Source organism: Melanaphis sacchari, unplaced genomic scaffold (genome assembly GCF_002803265.2).
Source record: "Melanaphis sacchari strain LSU unplaced genomic scaffold, SCAv2.0 Contig44_pilon_pilon, whole genome shotgun sequence".
Lineage (NCBI taxonomy): Eukaryota > Metazoa > Arthropoda > Insecta > Hemiptera > Aphididae > Melanaphis > Melanaphis sacchari.
The window spans coordinates 1690598-1714206 of NW_020271295.1; the positions used below are offsets into that span (position 1 = coordinate 1690598).

At 23.4% G+C, this 23609-nt stretch overlaps 2 protein-coding genes and 1 non-coding gene across 6 annotated transcripts; 2 read left to right on the forward strand and 1 right to left on the reverse strand.

Moving 5' to 3' along the window:
• Positions 1 to 357: 357 nt before the first annotated feature.
• On the reverse strand, positions 358 to 13154 carry LOC112598040 (neurexin-4). 3 transcript variants are annotated; one of them, XM_025344357.1, is made up of 24 exons: positions 13045 to 13111; positions 12750 to 12842; positions 7073 to 7269; positions 5429 to 5570; positions 5155 to 5358; positions 4914 to 5080; positions 4647 to 4832; positions 4418 to 4579; positions 4111 to 4327; positions 3928 to 4019; positions 3701 to 3863; positions 3511 to 3636; positions 3190 to 3393; positions 2957 to 3115; positions 2718 to 2864; positions 2472 to 2642; positions 2266 to 2383; positions 2092 to 2192; positions 1787 to 2023; positions 1498 to 1677; positions 1278 to 1411; positions 1002 to 1212; positions 678 to 815; positions 358 to 610 (listed from the first exon to the last, which is right to left on the reverse strand). In XM_025344357.1, the coding sequence occupies exons 1-24, from the start codon at positions 13109 to 13111 to the stop codon at positions 420 to 422; spliced, it is 3807 nt and encodes a 1268-aa protein (XP_025200142.1). In that variant the 3' UTR covers positions 358 to 419. The 3 variants fall into 3 exon arrangements, with proteins under 3 accessions (XP_025200142.1, XP_025200141.1, XP_025200143.1); XM_025344356.1 differs by lacking the exon at positions 7073 to 7269 and adding an exon at positions 6733 to 6929 and having other exon boundaries at positions 420 to 610; positions 13045 to 13154; XM_025344358.1 differs by lacking the exons at positions 12750 to 12842; positions 13045 to 13111 and adding an exon at positions 6733 to 6929 and having other exon boundaries at positions 420 to 610; positions 7073 to 7147.
• Positions 13155 to 13663: 509 nt separating this feature from the next.
• On the forward strand, positions 13664 to 13736 carry Trnak-uuu. The gene has a single exon. It is a non-coding gene; the product is annotated as a tRNA-Lys (tRNA).
• Positions 13737 to 16313: 2577 nt separating this feature from the next.
• On the forward strand, positions 16314 to 23396 carry LOC112598042 (ras-related protein Rab-11A). 2 transcript variants are annotated; one of them, XM_025344360.1, is made up of 6 exons: positions 16320 to 16618; positions 19667 to 19788; positions 20249 to 20322; positions 20393 to 20667; positions 22760 to 22907; positions 23032 to 23123. In XM_025344360.1, the coding sequence occupies exons 1-5, from the start codon at positions 16579 to 16581 to the stop codon at positions 22900 to 22902; spliced, it is 654 nt and encodes a 217-aa protein (XP_025200145.1). In that variant the 5' UTR covers positions 16320 to 16578; the 3' UTR covers positions 22903 to 22907; positions 23032 to 23123. The 2 variants fall into 2 exon arrangements, with proteins under 2 accessions (XP_025200144.1, XP_025200145.1); XM_025344359.1 differs by lacking the exon at positions 22760 to 22907 and having other exon boundaries at positions 16314 to 16618; positions 23032 to 23396.
• Positions 23397 to 23609: the final 213 nt, after the last annotated feature.

Here is a 23609-nt window from a genome sequence, read left to right on the forward strand (position 1 = left end):
AGAAAATGGTAATATAAAATACTGATAATAATAAAAATGAAAATAAATCATAAAATGTGCGTTCAATAAAATAATTGGTAAATATTAGTAATCATTTTAAGTGTATTCATACAAACAATAATATTTGCTTAAATTGCAAGTTGCGATGTAAATCCAAATTTAGCAAACATGCTCTGAGATTCACCGTAAATAATTTAATTTAGTAAAATTATTAATAACTAAAAAATAAAAATTAATAACTGGTTTCAGTTGATCTGTTCTTTCATAAAAAAAAATAAGTAAAGTATATAAAATATCATTGTTTTTTTTTAGTTCTAGTGAACATATAAACAATAAGTAAAATTCACTAAAAATTAAATTTAAAAAATAATCATTGGATTAAATAATAATAATAATAATAATAATATTAAAAAACTTAATTAAATAAACCATTCTCGTTTTTTCTGTACTTGGTGTCCAGTGGTCGAATGTATGACAGCATCATCAGGATCTAATGCAATATCAGCTCCTCGATCTTCTTGTGTAATATAATCACCTTTATGACGAGCCACATATCGACCAACCAAAAATGCGAGTATCAGGATTACTATCAAAATTATCGAAAATATTCCTGAAAATATTTTTTTTTTTAATAAATACATTTAATAAAGAATTAAAATTAATTTAAGTATATTTACCACCAATTAAAGCAGAATTAGTCTCATTGTATGCAGCCTTTACTTTATTTTCATCTAATATAGGAGGAGGTCTAGTCTCTACAATAGGTGGTGGATGTGTGACTGGTTCAACACCACAAAAATCTTCTTTTATCGTTGCTAGATTATTTAATTAAAAATATTTACTTTAGATTAATCAAATTAAAATTAAAACAATATGTTAATTATATGTTTTATAATTATTAATTAATATAGAATCAAATAAATTATTATATGTTTTATCATGTAAAATTATGTTTGATAACCATACTCCTGTGTTGTAAATTATTGAATGGTAACACTTACTATTCATTCCACTGACATTGGGAGGTCCATCTTGTTGGAATAATAATTTCAGTGGATAAATATCATCAAATTCTACACGCGAAATACAACCAACAAAACCTTCAGTCATGGATGAATTACGGCCAATGTACATATGTTGAATATTGTTAAATTGTGCATCAGTAGATTCTTTAATATCGAAATGAAATTCTTTAGGATCTGATCCATCAACCTATAAAAATAAGAAAACATATTATCAATGAAATAGTAACTAAATTATATTATGATTTAAAATACCTCCATGATTAAAGTAGAACCAGAATTTTTTCTTCTAATTCTGAGATCATGGTATTGTCCAAGACCAAAATGTTGATCTGGAAATATTAATTCTTGACGTTCAAATCCAAAATCAAATACAACCCGTAAGTGACCTATCAACAATAGAAACAATTTTATTATTTGAATTATTTGTTTTTATAATAATAAATAAATAAGTATAACACAATCTAATACTAACCACTATTAGATACCATAATTGTCATGTATTCTTTTGAGATATTTGAAAAAAGTCCTAGTAGGAACCCTTTTGGATTAGTAGTTGTAAAACCTACTCTAATGTTTTCAGATATTGTCGATCTCCATATTCCTTCAAAATCATACCTTATCATTGAATTTGCCTTAAGATTTACACCAATTTCTATAAATGACGTATTTGTATTAAAATTAATAAAAAATGTATATTATACATTTATAACACTTAATTCTTAAAAAAATAGTTATAAAATAGATTTGAAAATTTAATTTACCATCTGCACAAATCGGTCCTTTAAATGCAGTCCATCGACAGTCACAAGTGTAACCATCATATTTTTCAAAACATGTTCCATTATTAAGACAAGGATTACTATCACATTTACCAATACATCCAGGAGAAATACCATATAACTGCTTTTCAGCATATGATTTTAAATCTACAAGTTGTCCATTTAACATAAATGCTCTAATGCAACCAATAAAACCATTTTGTTCGTCAGTAGATGAACCTAAAACAATACATATATTTAATAAATTATATAAATTAGTAATGAATAATTAATTAATGGTTACATACCAATGACTAATTCAGACGTCAAGTGTATTGCACGCACAGGACCAGGAGGTTCTCTTACTGACTGTTTTAAGGCTCCATTTACAATAATTCTACTTTCTTTTCTATATTTAAGTATAATTTAATAATTATAAAAAAAATGTATTAATAAAGAATTAATATTAATGAAAAACTAACCTATTTCTTTCAATTACAACTGAATGCCATCTATCATCATTTAGTTTGTCAGAAGTTTCCACACGAACATTTAATGGTCCACTACCAGCTTGGTAACTGAATTGTAAAGAGTGACCACCTAATGATCAAAGTAAAAATAAATGGTTATGTTTGATAATAATTATTAATTTGTATAAAAGTTAGTTAATAGATAATTATTTTATTACTTATAAGTGATAATTTTATAAAATCTTTAGGTCCGTGACTTTCAAAAATAATGGCATTCTCAATAGTTGTTTTAAACTCAAAATAAATGTCACCATTTTGTCCAAAATCAAATGTTGGTAAACGAATTTGTGAGTCAAGTTTGCGGAATGTTACAACATTGTTAAATAGTTCTATAAAATAAAATAAAAACAGAAATTTATTAAAAAAAATTTGTATTTAAAAAAAAAAAAATAATAGAAATTTACCGTCGCCTTCACACATTAACGGTCCAACTTTAAACCTTCCTTCTTTTTCATCCAACGGCGTACCTGTGTCTCCAAATCTAACTTGTTTTATTGGTAGATGCTCTTTTTCTCTTATATCACCACCGTCTGAGTGCCAACTATCAAGACCTATAGAAATTTTAATAATGGTAATACTATTAAATAAATAAACAGTAATGAGATGTGTAAACAAGCAATTTATATCTTTTTATATTATTTACCCGAATCACAATTGCACCATTTAGTAGGATCATAACAACCACCCGTTATACCACATTGACATTTATGTGATCCTGGAATTGAACCACCCCAATAGTCCATCTTTTGATTGTGTCTTGATACCCACCATCCATAAGGTCGAAAATCCAATTCTCCATTTACTTTTAATTATAATATGTTATTAATATTTATTGATAAACAAATCATAATTCTCATTAGCTATTAACTATAATACCTGGAGAATTAAATAACCTTGATTGTTTACAAGAATAACTTAATGGTTGCCAACATGAATGTGACCTATTAATAAGTGCTTCAATTTGCAATAAGTCTGCATCATAATTGAAATCTTGTCTAAAACTTCCAGGATCTTGAAAACCATCAACAGTGGATTCACTTTCACTTTGATGTCTAATTGTCGTTACTATACGTCCATCAGCTATACATTTGAATGTGTTTAAATTTTATATGTTTTATAATATATTATTAGAAAATTATTATAATTAAAATAGAAACATATTATAGAAAATAAAAACAATGAAAATAATATATTTACCATAATATTGACATGTAACTGGAAACGGTTTTAATGGACCACTTCCATCCACATCTATTTTAATATCATGGTTCTGTCCTACTGGATTAACATTCTTAAAAGCAAGGCATGACAATGGGTTTAATGCTATTTAATAACATTCAAAAATTAAAAAATTAAATTTTAAAATTTTAAAAATGAAATTCCTTACGTGTTTGACATACAGCACCACTATATCCTGTATTACCACAATCACAGAAAAATTCATCAGAGTTTTGTCTACATATTCCAGAATGTTTACACGGACTTGGATTACACCGATCACTCATTTGACAAGCATCAAATAATACTTCTTTATCACAACAATAACCTTCCTAAAATTAAAATATTTTATATGAATTAAAAGTGTAAATATTAATTTGTGTCATCAGTATTTACTCCTAGTTTCCAATCAGTTGGTAACATATAATTTCCATCAATTGTAATTAAACGCATACATCCAATAAATCCAATTGAACCATAAATACCTCCTAAAATAGTATACATTACATTATTATCATAATTTCAAATATAAGACTAAATGAACATTTAAAACAAAAGCAATAAAATAATTTATCTAACCGGCAATAAAATTATTTTGTCCAGTTAAGAAATCTAATTTTCTAATTGTCTGCATAGGTCTATTATCTACATTAAGTTCCAAAAAATTTTCTTTAAGGATTAAAATTACACTATGCCATTTTCCATCATTAAAACTTTCTTCATAGTTGTCTAAAACTACACGTGTATCATCTTTGGTCATCAACTCTACTTTAATCCGTTCATTTTCCAAGTATAACTATTAAATTAAAAAAATAATAATTAAAATACAATATAATAATGAAAATAAATAAATACAATTATTTTAAATATCCTTTAAATAAATTACCTTTACATATCCATTTATTAAAAATTTATGATGGGCTAATAACCCTCGTTCTTCATAAGTTCGAAATGATAATGATATATTAATTTTTTTTAGTCCTTCATAACTTCTTAATCTTGCATATGATGAACGTGATAAAAATGTTACAGGAACAATAGGAGATTCCTAATAAAAATACATTATTTTAATAACTTAAAATTTAATTTTAAAGTTTAAAATAATAATTTAATACCAAACAAGTATATAATGTATTTATCTTTTGATATTTTTGCATTAGCCAAGGGTCTCCAGAATTGTACGACTCTTTAACTAAATATATCATGTTTGTTGAATTCATATATAAGTTTTCAATACATCCAGTAAAATTTGTATTAATTAAAAGTCCTTCATTTAAATGTGGTACACCACCTATATATATCTATAATAAATAAAGTAATATATGTTATACTCAAATAAATATATAATATAAATAATTTATTAAATATTTTAATTTTCATACTTCGCGGTTAAGATCAAGTCTTTCAAATTCTCCTTTAATTCGACCTTGGATTGTAACACGATCAACAGAAAATACAACTTCAAGTCGATTTCTCATTATTATGACTTCATGCCAGATGTTATCATCTAGTAGACTACCAACTGATAGACTGGTCATGATTTGAGATCCTAAAAAAAAAAAAAAGAAATAACAATTATTACATTTCAACCTGTACATTTTTCTAAATATTATTCAAACATACCTAAATTTATATTTAATAGTAACCGATTATCTTTGAGTTGTAAAGCTAAATAGTCTCCTTGTGATCCAATTCCATACAATAAAACTCCATCAGCCACATTTGTTTTGAACCTAAATCTTATTGACTCTCTATGAGCAGAAACAGGAGAATCTCTCAAATTCCAACGTACCAATGAAGTACCATTGAAATAAAGACTGTCTGATGCTAAAATCAAAGTTAATTTTTTTTTAATAACTAAATATGTGTATGAAATATAATAATAATGAATATTTACAGTATGGACATCCATAAAGTTCCAATCTTAATGAAATTCTGTCTCTCCATCTAGTAGGATTAATTCTAATCCATTGTGCTATGATGGGAACCTCAAATATATTTCTGGCAGAATCATCTCCATTAATATTACCTTTGAATAACTACAAATAAAAAAAAATATATAATATTGATAGATATATGTTAAATTATTATTTTAATTTTTACGTTTAAACTACAAGTCCATAAATACATTTATATTCAATAAATAACAGTTTATAATTATCATCAAGCAGAACTTTAACATAGCTTTATAACCACTTAAAATATAAATACTATTAACACGAGACAAAATTATTTCATATATTTTTTTTTTTATGAAATACCATTAAGTATGTTATCACTCAGTACATTATTTTTTTCTTTTGCTAGTAACTTACAACACAACAAATTTGCATTCAACAGAATCAATGTTGTATCGTTAATTTAAATATTAGAATTATTTAGTATTTTTTTATGACATATGAGTATCTGCTAATTGAAAATATGATATATTACGCGTCTGTAGGGAAAAAATTAAATAGCATGCTAATAAAATCTTACTCATAAAAAAGAAGAATTCAAAGCTTTTCTAATTTTTTAATTAATAAAGGTTATACATGGTGAATTAAGTCTTTGGAATTATTTAATTAAATTATTATATTGATATAATTAGTATTTTTAAAGTTGTAATTTACAAACCCAGAAATAGTAAGTAATATCTATACAGCTAATAAATCAATATTATCTATCTATTTTTATTCTTTATTTTCAACAGAATTTTTCTTCATACATTAATTATTGCATAGTGATACACACTGTGTTGGTCGCCATTTAAAGCCTACAAAAAAATTATTTAAGTAAACCAATTGTTAAATTACTCAATTAATAATTAATTAATCCTCAATTAATACTAATTTAAAAATACCCACAGGCAATTGCTATCAATAAAATTGATATTAATTAAATTTTCTTTATTATTTATTTCTATAATGAAATATAAAATATATTAATGTGATCTATTGATAAGTAATGTTCATTGTAAAAAAATTAAATTTTCAACACTTAAAACAAAAGTACACACACATACACACACAAACTCAAGTATTACAATACAATATATTATTAAAACTAAGCAATATTTGAAAAGCAAACAAAACAATCAAAATGGTACATGATATAAAAAATCAATCAATATTAAATAAGAGAAAACAACCATTAGTGTTCAAAACTTTACATCACTACTGACTTTAAAAACAACACTCAAGGCAATCATAAAACTCAAACCTCAATATTCCCATGAGAGTCTTCAACATTTTTCCAACCCTTCCCATTATCTGAGTATTGTATACAATATTCCTCGATAAATTCTAAAGTGGAAGACCGGCCTTGAGTGGAAATAGAGGATACTTTCACTCTATTTGAAAACTCGATAATGAAATATTGATCAAGAGAATCATATGCAGAAGTCCATGCCATATATCCTAACAAAATTCTTAGATATAAACAAAAAATCCACATACTTTATAATCAATATTAGACTCTAAAATTTAACTAACTCACCTTATTCGTTGATATTGAAAATGTTTTAAAATTGCAGGTACCTATAGAATTAGTGTATAATTACCTTAGTATTTCCTGATGATTCTTTGTATTCGGCATAGTCTAGACCATTTGAACCATAACTAATACCAAATGTTTCTACATATTCTGAAGATTCTGCTCTACCTTGGGTCAATATCGATGTTACAGTCATGGTTTGACCTAGATCGATTATGAGATACTGAGCAAAATCAGAGCTGTATGCTGTCCATGCATTACGTCCTAAAGTACAACACAAGCAAAAAAACACACGAAAATAAAACTAAACTATATTTTTAAAGTGCAAAATATTAACTATTTTAAAATACTCTTAAAGAACACTTAAATAAATGTAATAATTCTACATTTTAATTTATTTGTTCTTAATTTTAAAATAGTCCATCTTTAAGTTGAGATTAAATAAATTTATGTTTAACATAGTATTTTATTAAAAGGATGAAATATTAGATTTCATGTCTATAATTATTTATATACATACAACCTATGTCTCAGAAGTGTCATATCACCCACATTATCTCTATTTTAAATCAATTTATTTAAATGCTGTTTATTTTTTTAAGCAATTTAGTTATTAAATTTTCAAGAGACAGTTTGAAAAAAATAGTTAATACATAAAGAGTAAATCAACTAGATAGTGCAAATAATGGTTAGTATAAGATGCAATTAGCAACATAGTGTTGACTTATTTCATTGATTTTTTTAATGTTACTAAAAACTTAATTTTGTCTCTTAAGTCAATGAGCGAGATAAATCAAATAGATTAAAAGTGAAACAAATATAGACTATATTATTAATGTTCTTGGAAATTTAGTAGTTGCAATTCAAAAATGGTTTTTTATACGTAATCACTGTATATAGGTAGGTTTACCAAATCATTTGTTTGTTTATAGAATATTACAAAAAATAAAATAAAGTGATACAAAACAAAATTTGTTCAAAAGTAATAAATGTGACGAAGAAATGCGTTTATAATATTGCAAACAAGTACTTTATAGAGTAGGCCAGGATCCAATATTTGAAGATAAATCAACTTTTATTAAGGATTGATTAAAATATAATCATTACGGTGATTATTTTTATAATTATATTATACTGTTTTAAAAAATTTAAAAAAAAGCTATTTTGGAAATTAAAAAACAATTGATTAAAATTGTTTATAAAAACTTTGTTTCCACAATTGGAACTTTCTTATTAACTACTGTAAAAAAACATTCATTCAAGTATATTAATTATGGGGTTTCTGATACATATGCATACACATTAAATTAGGTCTAATTTTATTTTTCTCAAAGTATATTATCTAAGATGAAATTGTATCATGTATCTGTTACACGATTCTCTTCTAAATAGTATAGAGTACCTTATATTACAAAAAAATTTAATTTTCATTAAATAGACCATTTGAGCTTTACTATTATTTTAATTTTTATTATTAATAATTATGTTTAGAAAATAATAATGAAATTAAAAAAGATGAGAAAAAATATTTAAGTGTCACTATGATTAGTGATAAATGCAAAATAGATATTTAAATTCATAAATTTATCATATTACCAAAAATAATGATAATAAAATAGAAAAAATACTGATCTATAAATTTTTTTCCTAAAATCTTTTTAGTTAAAACATATAAGTTGAAAATTAAATGCAGTTTATGAATTTAAAAGAGATAAATTGTTGATTCTCTTTTTAGGAAATACATCAGACTAAAAACATTAATAGGAAATATTTAAGAATTGTTCTATGAATGTATTAATTTAATATCACTATATAAATATACATGTAACATAGATAAGATGATTTTATTATTATATTATTACCTTATAATTTAAATCAAATAAACTTATTAGATTATAATTTGTTTACAGCAAACATATAATACAAATAAAATAAACAACTAAAAATAAATAAAATATTTTTTATTTTTATTGGTACCAGTCAATAACATTTCCTCCTTGGCAACTACTTGTACAAGGCACGCATAATCAAAATAACCCTTTTATTATGCTTGTCAAGAAAACAAAATGATACAACCAATCCTTCATAAATATAATAACTATTACTATATAACATGCGATATTATGTCATAAAACAAATATATTTTCTTATTACCTTCCATATTATTTTTAAAATAACTACATAATATCTAAAAGACAAATATTAACATTAATGTTGCTTTGATAATTGAAAAAAAATACAAATATAATAATATACAAGAATAATTTATTTCAGAACATATATAAATTAATTTATGGTTATGGTTCTTCTTCTTTATTCAAGTATAATTTACAGTATTGTTCATCTTCTTCTGTTATCATTTCTGCATTACTTATTAGGTCTTGGAAGGTAATAAGCTTAAAGTTAACTGGGGTTATACATCCTTTGATACATACAGTTATTGTATAATCATCATACAAATATTCATGAAAACTCCAATCTGACATTAGTTTATTATCAATAAATAATTTAGTATCATTCAATATCAAATCTTTTTTCAATTCATTTTTTGGAACAAAACATATTTTTTTAAGATCAATTGTTAACCCAGTACCAGTTGCTTTTACATAACTTTCTTTTAAGCACCAAAATCGATAGAATGAACTAATTTTTTTCATATCCGTTCCTTTATTAATATAAGCCCACTCATTTAAATGGAAATTTCTATGCATTAATCTAAAAAATTCGTTTAAAGTTTTTCCACCTCTATAACAGTTTTTCATAACATCTATTCCTACACTAATATTTTCTTCACCAGCTAATACAACCAAGTTTCCATCATGTGATACGTTAAAATTTAAATTAAATCCTTCTATTATGGGTTTGTTATTTAAATCTCTTTTTGTTTTTATTTGAGACCAAGGTAAATGAGTAGCTTCTGATAAAAATTTTCTAATCATTAGTTGTCCTATAATTGAGCGTTTAGCATCTCGTTTAAAAACAAATCGACCAATTCGTTCTTTTTCTTCAAGTTGTATTGAACGAGAAGCTTTAGACCAATCACTTTCTGATGGAAACCAATTGCCACAATCGAATACCCAACGAACCCTGTTTGATGTTGTCATTGTAGAATTGTACTGTGCAAATTTCTTAAAAATGACGTGCATAAAATTTTATATTCTTTAGGACAATTAAACAGCCACTATGATACATTTAAACACCTAAACAAAGGAAACAACCGAAGTCAATCACCAATATAAAAATAATTTTTATATATTTAATCTAATACATTTTATTATTGCAATTTATTTAATACTTAAAAATGCTCATTAAATAATTTTATACAAATTAATTGTATTATTGTTATAGATAATAGTTATTATACTATTGATTAATTTATATTTATATGTTACATAAAAAATTTTTAATAAGCTATGCAAAGAATAATTTGTAATTAGATAATTTATATAAAAATTACAAATATATGTTATTGACTGGTAATTTAACCTGGGTATTTTCATCTACATAACACCAAACTCATATTTTAAAAATTGTTCATAAATAAAACTATAAAAATCTAGATTAATAAATACAGAAAATAATATATTTTTTTGTAGTATAAAAAAATAATAATCAATATTATTTATGAGAACTCAACTTATCCAAAAATAATCAAGAGGGTGGCAAACTGATTGTAATGCCTCCATCTGATAAACACACAACAAAGAACATTTAACATTTAATATTGTGAATATTAGAAAAATCTATTAACAAACATTAATCTAATAATATTGTTGAGGGTATCTTGTAAGTTTTTAATACATATAATTTAATTTTAAAGCATTTACATTCGAAATATTTTACATGGAATATGAATAAGAACTCAAGAGCTTTCCTAGATAATATTCATATTTTAAGTTCGATAATAGGTTAATTAAATTCAATATTAATGTTAATAACACAAAAATGGTTCTGTTGAATGTAAGTCAGTATGATATATTTGATGTTTATAAGACTAAGAGAATGTAACTGAATTTGGCAATCAACAATGTGTTAAAAACTAGAATTCATTTAAATACAGAGATTTTTTTGTATAAAAAAGGTTTTGTTTTAAAAATTATTGAGAAATATAATTTTTATTCTTTGGAAATATGTCATATATCTAAATTTTTTAATAAACAAAATTAAGCTATTTTAAAACCAAGAGAATATCTTTTAGAATCTCAAATATATTATGACTTATAATCAAAGTTATTTTGTCTGAAATTATAATCAATTAAATTGCCTATAAATTTAAATTAATAAAAAAAAAATCGGAAATAAAGATGTTTTATTTTTCACTATTAATGTATTTATAATAATGAAATGTTTAATTGCTACTGTTAAGTTAATAACTATAATATAATCCCACTATGAGTCATAAGACATAATTAAAATGAAATAATTTTTAATATTTAAATATTATAAAATAAATTTATAAATATATGTAATAAGGGGTTTTGGTTATAAAAATATTTTTATATTTTAATCCGATAGTTAAAAAGAGAAAATTTCATACATAACCTGAAACATTCTTTGAATAAACATGAAATGTTTAATTTGTAACCAATAATAAACAAGTAAATAATATTAATGTAACTCTACTTATTATGTACATTATTTATTATATTTTCAAACTAATATACTAATTTTAGTGACTCAACACAATACAAAAATGAATTAATAATAAAATCTACTAGTGCTTTTTTACTGACATGTATTATTATATAAGCCAATTTTAAATATCAATGTTGAATAACTAAAAAATGTCTTACCGTAGTTGATAATATAAAAAGATCCAAGATAAACATAACTTTTTTAACAACTATGAGGTATGTATATATATATTTTTTATGTATATATTAATTATTTATTTAATATATAATATATTATCTAGTAAATTATTAACTAATAAAATCAATTTTTTTTATTATTAAAAAGCCACTAGTATGAGACTATGATAGCTCAATAGTTACAAAATAAAAAAAATAATAAAATACGAAGTATAATAAAACTAACAGTATGTTATATATATAAAAAAAAACCAGGCTCCAATATAAAAATGATAACAAATTTAATAGAAGAATCAGATTTAGTATGTAAAATGGAGTGGAAATTAAGAGAAACGTTAAGGATTATAAAAGATTTAAATAAGTAGGGTAATTAAATAAGAGGAAGATCTCAGATGAATTTATATGAATAAAGTGTGCAAAAAATGAAGTCAGTTAAGCCAAGTTTAAAATAGAGGCTAGGTAATCCATTATGTCTTATACATAGATGATTAAATTTAACAATACATGGTCTACATAAATATAAGTTATTAAACCAGGTGTTATTGAGAATATTGGATGAAGTATATTAACACCTCGAAATGAAATCAGTAGAAATGTCATTTCAGTGAGCAGACTATACATTATAGATGTAACATTAAAAAAAAAGAATGAAATCAGACTGGAATAGGTGAGTAAGAGAAAATTAGCTTAGATGTGGATTTAGTTAGAATTCAGTATTTTCATAATCATGACTTTTTTTTTTTAGTTAAGTATATCGAAACAAATTTTTAAAAAAAATTTCTTAGATTAATAAAACATTTTTTTAATCTATAGTGTAACTAACCTAAATATAATGGTATTTAAACAACACAATGAATTGCAACATTCATGACTAACTAATTTATAACAATAAACGTATTTATCCTAAATAATAAAAAACAAATTTATAATTACCATTGAGAATAGCATTTTCTGGTCCTCTGTCTGGTAATGAAGAAGTTGCTCTCAATACTGCTTTTTCTAATAAGGGTTCACCACAATCGGAGTCTATAACAATGTAAATTAAGTAAATAATTTATTGAACAGTATAAAATATTCAAATATACTTATGGATATCAAAATTTAAAATATTTATCAGGCATGAACTATTTAATAAAAATATAGATATTATTTATTCCCTCAGATATTAAAAAATAAATATAAAATCTACTAATCAAGTTGATGAAGAGTACAATCAGTTATTACTTACCAGTTTTAACCTTTGAGCATAAACTAATAGCAAAAGCTATTAAAATAATATGTAAGATCTCACTCATTTTAAACAAAGTAATAAAAAATCACGAATATAATAAAATCAACATATTTTATAAACGTTTGGTAGACATAACATTAAAAAAATTCTAAAAAAATACCAAGTACTTTATGGACGGAATAGTTTAAATGAATAAAGTTCAAACGTTTAGTCACGAACTTACGTTATTCGTGATTAAAAGATGAAGCGATTGTTAGTTGTTTTGTACTTTTGTAGTTTACTTTTTGATTAAGGAATTCCGTTTTGATGGTAACAAGTAATAACCAACATGGTTTGGGTGGAACGGCAAGGATGGCACGCCCAACGACGGAATGAATCACAACTATGTATTAATAGCGCCATCTTGTACTGGATATAAAATAATTATCAATTTAAATTGAATATAATTTTATAATATAGTAGATATTATTTTTTAAATGTTTTTTGTTGTACTCCAAAAAACTATAATTATTATTTTTATATTAGAATAATAATATTTTTTAATAAATTATAAATATATTTAAATATTTAATATAATTTTCCTTAAATATAATCAAAACTTATTGCAACGCTAATAGCCCGGATAGCTCAGTCGGTAGAGCATTAGGCTTTTAACCTAAGGGTCCAGGGTTCGAGTCCCTGTCCGGGCGAACAATTTTGCAAAATTTTCGTATTGTTTTTATTTTAGACTTTAACTCCTGTTTTTTTTGTAATTTAATTAAATTTACCTATTCGCCATTATTTAGATATAGCTTAGAATATTTTATCAAAAACAGTATAATAAATCTGGTCCTTACTCAATAAAAATATTACGTTTATTAGAAATAGATCAAAAATATTTGGGAACTCGCATCTACCATCTATTTATTATTGTACATTTTTACCATTGTTTATCCGTGCAATGTGCATAGTCATCATTATTACAGTTTCTAAAGCTGTGTTGAAGGAGAGAGATTTTAAACTATTAGAAAAAAAATTAAATTAGTAGGTAAACCTGACTAACCAAAAGTAAATGTAAAAACTAAAGTATTGTCTAATAGTTAATGAAAAGCTAATTAATAATTATAAAATAAAAGATTAATTTAACAATACACTTTTAAATTTTGATAAATATTATAATTTTTGAAAGAACTTAAATTTAAGTTAGTTACGTATACTATAAAAAAATATATTGAGGGCTTATGTTGTCCAAAAAACGATTCTAATTTTTCCAATTTTAGAGTTAATAACATTCGAATTAGATTCAAGACGAACATAGTAATAAAGTATCTAGTTGTGATACTGAACCAAGTAACAAAGATGTCATTTTTCACATTTTAGACAGATCATTTGAGATCAATTATCAAACTTTTTAAAATATAAGGATTTTAAGTTTAAAATATTTAATTAATTGTATAAATAACTTTTTATTATTTTAAATATGACTTTATTTTGGGATATTATAATTTCTACAGGTATACAATAAATAATAATTATGGTAAAAATGAAGGACTAAAAACTTATGATAACATAGTAGGAAATTTCACGTTAGAGACACCTAGTGGCTTTTTAATTTACAATTTATACAGTTTTTAAGTGTCGGTACCAATTCCGCTTGAGTCTTCTGATTGGATTTTCGGGTAGTGCTGGTATGGCAAAGTCCTTTATGAGCTAATTAGAGTTAGATTGTAGTTTTACGTGGAAGCATTTGCTGTATATGGTAGCAGTTTCGTCGACAGAGCAGATTTTTAGGTCAGAGTTTATTGCATTGTTGGAGATATACCAGGGTGCTCCAGTAATTATACGACAATAGATATTTTGGAAGGTTGGATAGTTCTCTTATTTGATTTTTTAGCAGAACCACATATTACATTATTACATTATAATTTCATAAATAACTTATAATTAAAATAAATATTTAGATATTTTGTAAAAATGTTTATGTTACGTAAATATTAACATATGTAGTAACAAGCGGTGCTGAATCTCTATTAATGACATTTTTGAATTAAAACAAAACAAAAAGATTGATTTGTTGAAATCTTATTGCAGTATCTAATAATTTTTGTCTTTAGATTATTTTAAAAAATGTCTATTGGGAATTTTTGACCCTTCAAAAGTTCCAATTTTATCAAATATTCTATTTATAATCTTTGAAGTTGAAGATTAAATCATTCTTTTTATTATAAATCATGTACACTGATTAAAAGAAAAAAACATATCATTGTAATACTAATATATTTAATAAAAAGATAAAAAGATCAGTGGATTCAAGGGAGGGAGTTGCTTGAAAGCTAAAGTATTCACCAATCCAGTGGCGTATTTAGGTTTTTGTCATGGGGGCATAAATGAAGTCAATGAAGATACCAATGAGAATATTGTACAATATATTATAATATTTTAATTCTTGCAAATTTAATCAATTATTGATAAAAATAATAATAATAATAATAATAATAATAATTTTTAAATAATATAATGACTATAACTATTTGTGTGTATACAGCTTATGGGGGGGATTTATTTCCTTGATCCCCCCTGTAAATACGCCACTGCACCATTCCACCTATAAAACTTATTTTTTTAGTATTATAAATACAATATAATAAAAGTTTTTCGCGGAATTGCATTAATTTTTTTTTAACAAGGTATTCAAAGAAAAAATTATATTAAATTTTCAAACATTTGGTATAAATATTAACTATTTTACGAATTTTCATAAACAAAATAATTTGTAATTACCTAGTCGCAATTTTGATAAAATATTTACAATTTGAATTATTTATAAACAGTAAAGAAATATGGTCACATGAATGAAGATATCATCTAGTGACACTATTTTAAAGATAAGATCCAATGTTGGTTATATTTTTATTTTTTAATTACACATGAAAAAATTATGTGGCTAATTAAGATGAGGAGAATAATTGTCTGGTGATAAATTTGATGTAATTTTGTAATATTTTATCAGTAGGAGGGTTTAGGTGATTGTGAATGTTTTTAATATTACAGTTAAATCTTTAAACTCTTCAATATACATTTTATTGTATTATTTTTATATCATATTTATTGATTTTTATAACAGGTAAAGTCTTTTTTTTTTTTTAAATATTTGGCGGTATAATGTTGGGCGTATCTGATTAAGAAAGATATTTTGAATTATCACTTTCTGGCACACTGTTTACTGCTGATTGGTAATTCATCCAATAGTCATGACTTATTTCGTGAATTGTCACGGGAAAAATTCGATGCAACCTCACTAAAATAATCAAGACTTTTTTATTTTGCGTTTTTAAATTTTTTTATTCTATTCGTTAATTTAATTTTTTCTTTAACTCGTTCAGAACTATGCTCTATCAAACATTGTCATCGTTGATAATTTGAAATGTATTTTTATTAGTAGTTTTTTTTTAATATTTACGCATTTGGATTATATAAGTACGTTATCGTGATCTTTTGTTTTCCGTATTAACTTCTCTGTTTCAACTTATAATTCTATTAGTGATAGCAAAAATGGGCAATGGTGACGAAGAATACGATTATTTGTTTAAAGGTAATGCTCATAATGGAGATTTATAGAAATCTATTCGTGTAATGTTTTTCTATTAAATTATTTTATAATTTTTATGAAATAGTAAACGATTTTAAAATCGTAAACATTGTTACTTTATCATATTAGATAGATTGTAGGAGCTCCTGTGTAAATAGATGGTCTAAGAATACTATGTTTTATAGTTCATTTAATTTATTTACACCACTATTAGTTTAATTAGTTCTATCTTTATGGTTAGTATAATTCTCTTATAACACAACTTTTTTTTAATATGATAAATGTAGGTACTCATGTATCAACAATTAAATTACTTATATTGATGTACGTCATACCAAATAGTTTTGCAAGGTTTATGAAATTATGATAAGCACACAGATAATAATAATTGTGTTATTTGTAGTTAAAATTTAATTTCCGTTTTAGACTTGCTTTTCTTACTTATTTGATTAAGCATAGAAAAATTAATAATCATTTTTTAAAGATTTGTTTTTTAGAGCAATATTATTAAATAAATAAATAGATAAGAATTAATCTTAATCATATTTTTTTTATAATTCCATATAAACCAGCCTATGGTTATTATAGCATTGTACTTAATTTTAAAATTTACTTATATAATTATGGTTAAGAAGTCTAAATCATTCATGTGGCAGGTAATATTGTGGAAATGGTGTGCTTCAAAATATGATTAAGTACAAAAAATTGGTTATTTATTATTGACAATTATTTGTGATTAATAATTAAAAATTATCAAAATTACTTTAAAAAAATTTTCAAATATAGATTTGTGATCAGTATAACTAGGTATCTTGATATTTTATTTTATAGATAACATTATTAAAATTCAGTGTTAAAATTATTACCATGATCAAAATTGACTATTACATTATCACCACAAAATGCAATGTTTAAATAATAACTATAGTTGGAAATTAATAATATAGGGAGAAAGCACACATCAACTCTACCATTACTAAAAAAAATCTGTAATTAACTATTGCAAAATATTAATACAATTTAATAGATTACTTATTTCACAAATCCAAAGTCTAATTATTTATATTAAGGTACATGTAGTTGTGAAAGAAAACAGTTTTTTAGTTATTTAATCAACTAGTAAAGAAGTAAATCTCATGAAATATGCAAACTAGATATAAGTAAAATAATTATGCTACAATTATTAAATTATTGAAATAACTATCTATATTTTTATTTATTACTTCTATTTAAATCAAAATAAGATTTAAAATGAAGACAGTATTTAATTTATATTAAATATTATAATTTATAACATATTTCTGTAAATTTTATGTAAATATATAAATTAAACAATTTACTATATATATACTTATTTCAATAATTAGTATTTTTTTGGCAAATAATTGGTATAGATCAAATCTTACATTAACATTCAATGATGCAGAATTCATAATGGACCTAGCTAGTTTCATTGTTTGACCTTTTAATAGACTCTGGTTTATTGGCTTTAATAAACACATTGAATGCTTGTTGGACCAATTTATTTATATTATTTAAATTGTGATTTATATATATATATATATACATACACACACACACATATAATGTTGGAATCATACATCTTTGTCCTATGCTCAAAAAGTTATTATAGTTTTGACTATTACTTTATCTTTTATCTTTTACTTATCTGATATAAAATCAAAACAATAGTTCATTATACAAATTATGAATATTTAAAATCTGTTTAAAATAAAATATTATCTATAGAAAAAATTGCTGATGCTACATTTTTTGAGTTATTGATATATGTAGATATAAGACACTAAATGCGTGTTAACAATACGTTCTTAGACATTGTTGTAGTTAATAAAATATAAATTTCTAAAGATGAAATTGAATGTTTATGTTCTAGTTTTATTATATTTGATCCCAATTTATATATATGTTTATCATAAAATGTATGGTATATTTTATGATATCAAAACTATGTAGCTTAATATTATATTATCTATTAATTTTTATAAGTTAATATCAGACAGTAGTTGAGTGAACTAGGGCTGCTGTTTAAATGCGCCACTGTTAATGGTTTGAACTAAGTCACACGTAGTTTAGTTCTCTGATCATATTTCATGGAAAGAGTACACCATTTACCCCCTTTCTTAATATTGGACATGACAGAAATCTATGGGTTTTTAAGTAGATTTTTTAACAAACTAGGCTTTAAAAAATATTAATTAATATTAAGATTATTATTTTATTTATCTATTAAACATTTTAATTCAGTTTGATTGACTAATTCTTTGAAACAGTTTATGTAAAATAAATATTTTCAAATTAGATAGTATTTTATACTTAATTGTTTATTTTTAGAGTATTAAAGATTGTTCATAGGTTTTTTCCATTTTTACTTTAGTAAGTTATGTGTTTTACTTAAACTAAAATTAATAAACATTTTGTATTAGTTCATCCACATGGCCACACAATGATAAGAACATTTTTTTAAATTTATAGTAGTTTTTAATCAACACCTTTAAATTGTTATTAATAATATGTATTTTGTATGTTTTAAATTATAGTTTGTTTTTGAACTGTATTATTTTTAATTTTTAAAGATATATATCATACAGCTATAATAATATTAAATTGGTGCGTTCAAAAGTGTTTCTAAGTTAAGCATTCAGCTTACATAAAAATACTAAAGATCTGCTAAAGGCTTATTTTTGTTTCCTTACTGTTTATGTTATATTTTGTTCAAAATTAATGAACTATTTAAATAAGTAGGTATCTATTGTGGTAAATTTTTAATATAATACAGGAACACTACTGAATAAAACTGGTAATTAAGGTAAAAAGTTGCTTAACTTGTGAAATCAGTTGACTTGACCAGAGTTAAAATATTTGTTAGAAACTATTATTTTACTTTATTTAAAGTTAAATTAATATAAGATTTAATGAATTTAAATAAGAAATGATAATAAATAAATAATTTAGATTTGTGCTTTAATGTTGTTTGTTTTAAATTATTTAATTAAAACAAGAAATACTTATATTGTTTCATTTTCATTGTAGTTGTTCTTATTGGAGATTCTGGTGTTGGCAAGAGTAACTTGCTAGCTAGATTTACTCGCAATGAATTCAATCTAGAATCAAAGTCTACCATTGGGGTAGAATTTGCTACAAGAAGCATTAAGGTATTTTATTATATTCTGTTAATTTATTATAACCTATTTAAAATTAAATATATGAACTATAACTGCGACCATCATTGTTTAGTTTAAAATTAATATTAATAATTATACATTGTGGTTTGTAAAAATTATACAAGCTAGCATATTGGTATATTTATGTACTCAAACCTACCTCTACTGTTAATAAATAAATTATAAAATACAATTTTCTTGAATAATAATTTTTAAATCAACATATTTCATTATTTTTTAAATTACAAGTTATCAGTCATGAATACTTGCTAATATTACTTTTAAATTGGTATATTGTTTTTCATTTTATTTTATTGTCTAAATCTATGTATATTTTTTTTCTAAATAGCCATAAAATAATGTTTTGTTTTTTATTTTTCTATATTGAATTCCTTACAATTTCAGTTTTAAAAATTGTTTTTTTTTTTTTTTTAATACATTTTATTTACAGGTAAATAAGAAAATAATCAAAGCTCAAATTTGGGACACTGCGGGACAAGAACGATACAGAGCTATCACATCAGCGTAAATATTAATTTTTCTATATTTCATTTATTAATACTGTATTAAATGAATTATTTATCTTTATCTTTAGTTATTATCGAGGAGCTGTAGGTGCACTGTTGGTTTATGATATTGCAAAACAGTTAACTTATCAAAATGTAGAGCGATGGTTGAGTGAACTTCGTGATCATGCTGATCAAAACATAGTCATTATGTTAGTGGGTAATAAGTCAGATTTGCGTCATCTAAGAGCTGTACCAGCAGATGAAGCTACAGCATTTGCTGAGGCCAATAATTTGTCATTTATAGAAACTTCTGCTCTTGATTCGACCAATGTCGAAACTGCTTTTGAAAACATATTAACAGGTATGTACAATTTTTATTTTTATTTTTATGTTTAACATACAATAAGACTTGAATTTATATATTTAGATGAGTATTGTGAAATTTGTTTTCTATAATTTGAATTTAGTTATCTTTTTATTTAAAAAAATATTTTCAAATTTGTAGTCAACTTATAAACATTGTATAGATGTTTATTGGTTATCTCAACCTAGTGTATGTATTTGGTTATTGTCACTGATAATAGTCTGTTTAAATGTCTAATATATATATATAACTATTGCATGTCTGCTATATATAATGTGGTTTTAGTTGTAAAACCATGATAGTTTTACTGATAAACAAATTTGTTTAAATAAAGTAAATTAAACAAAAAGCATTGCACGAGTGCATAAAATTAAGTATGCAATTTATTTTAAATAAATAAAGTGATAATAATAAACTATAAAAATTAAATTTATAGTGTTCTTTTTTTTTTTTTTTGCATGGTAATAAATAGGTTGTAAAATTGAAAAGTTATCTATAAAATGACACATTTCTTTATAAATAGTGGGAAGTAGGATGATGTATTTTTTTTTTTTTTTAATTTAAGTCGAAATATACAATCTATATCAGTAGATATATTAAGTATATATGATTGAAGATACAAAACATTGTGTTAAGTAACCACCCATTGATGACACTAAAATTGTTGATTTTTTTTAAAAGTTCAAGATTATGTAATTTATAAACTTTTTCTTTGCTGTCTCTTTTGTAATGTTAATACTCTCTATTTGTACACATATCTTAATACCATTATTTTGTTGATATTTAAAATTTTTTAAATTTGTTCCTCTGCTTTAGGTCTATAAAATTGTTTAATATATACTTTTAACTTGTTGATTTTAGAATTAGTTTCTTGTTGATAAATTATTGACTAAAAATTAAAAACCATTCAGATATTTAGTATAATATATCGTTTTTGATTAGTCACTATGTGAATCATAGTCTATTTTTTATGAAAATACATTTATAGCTTACATTTTTACAATTAAATATTATTTATAAACACTTTACTACATGATTTTTTTTCTATGCAAGTTAGTATAAATTTAAAAAAATGATTATATATGAATATAACTCATAAATATCATTTGTAAAAAATGTTTGACCTTCTTTCTTTTTATTTAACAAAAAACTAATTTATTAGAAGTATATAATATAAGTTTTCCATAGCTTTACTTTCTATTGTAATAGCATGTAACTTTTTTTTACATATTTTCCAAATTTAATAAGTAATAAGGTTTGGTTTATTAATGTCATATTGAAACATTAGTATTTATATGGTTATAAATGAAATTTAAATATTTGAATTATGCATTTATTCAAATAATAAATTTGTATTTATTCTTTAAAATAAACATTATTTTGTTTATTTTATTTTTTATTTATAATGTAACATTTAATATGTTTGGGAATTGTATTCAAATTATTATTTTTGAACTAACTTTTAAGTTACTAATACTATATTTTCTTCAGTAAAATGATCTTTTTTTTTATTGATTTAAGTAATCTATGACATAAAAAATTTTTTTTGAAATCCTTTATGTTTCGATATTTTTGTTCTGAATATTATGTTACATGTATTAAATTTAAAACTTTTTAATAAAATGTTTTTTAATACCTATTTTATTATTAATAATAAATTATTTAATTAACATTAAATGAAAATCAACTAAATAATTAGTAACACTATTAAACATTAATCATATAAGTTAATACTTGTTTATATTTATTATGATTATTTTCATTAAATATGTAAATATTTCATAAAAATTTCTTTTATTAGTTATTGTTGAATTCATTTTATAATTTTGATACATTTAAAAATGATTCAAGTCTTGCTTAAATGTTTCATGTTATTTTCGATTAAGTTAGGGTGCAACCTAAGTATAATATATTTGATTTCATTTTCTGTTTCCAAAGTGTTAATATATTCTATATCCCATGATTTAAAATTGGATTATTAATATAATTAAATTGCTTTTAAATAATGTTTTAGTTATATATTGTATTATTTTGGTACTGAGTAGTTTTGTTTTTGTTTTTTTTCGTTCGGTTTTTCACCATTGTTCAGAAATCTATAACATTGTGTCTCAAAAGCAAATGAGAGACCCACCTGAAGGTGATACGATACGGCCTACAAACATTGAGCCAATTGATGTCAAACCTACAGTCAATTCTGACAACGTCAGGAAACAATGCTGCCAATCATCATAAATCAGGTTTGTTTTACAGGTTCCTGATGAAAATATGAATGTTTTATTTTAATCTGTCTTATTATGACTTATTAAATATAAATAATTATTATAGCAAATGGATTTAATTTTAAACCTATTTGTTATTTAGAAATCCATCGCAAAGTATCAGCCCGTCAAATGGATAGTATGGATGGGGACGAAATTGACAAAGTGTGTATGAAGCCAATCAGGATAGATGCAACTACAGCAAACACAAATGATTCGGCTGCATTCCAAATTAAACAATTCTGTTGTAATGCGTCAGCTTGAGTATCAAAATTTAAGTTCACTTTTAGATTTTATAAGTGTTGTCCCCTTTTCCATATTTTATTTTATTATAATTATTATTTTACAGTACAGGTATTTTAATTTAAGTTAAATTAAAATTCTTTTACTTGCTTCTCATTTTGGGGCTCTTATCTCTTCATTATTTAAATACAAATTATACTTATAATTCTATGTATGTTTAATATTTTCTAATCGTTAATTATATTATTTTATGATTTTTTTTTTCAAATAATTACAATATTTTTAAATATTCGAATTATATTAGTTTAGATTCCATTATTGTTATGATACTATTGGCATTATTTAAAATTGAAAATTCAAACATATTAACAAATTTAGTAGTATATTAATTTGTTTAATAGTATACACCTAATCTACTTCTTTTTTAACCATTCAAAA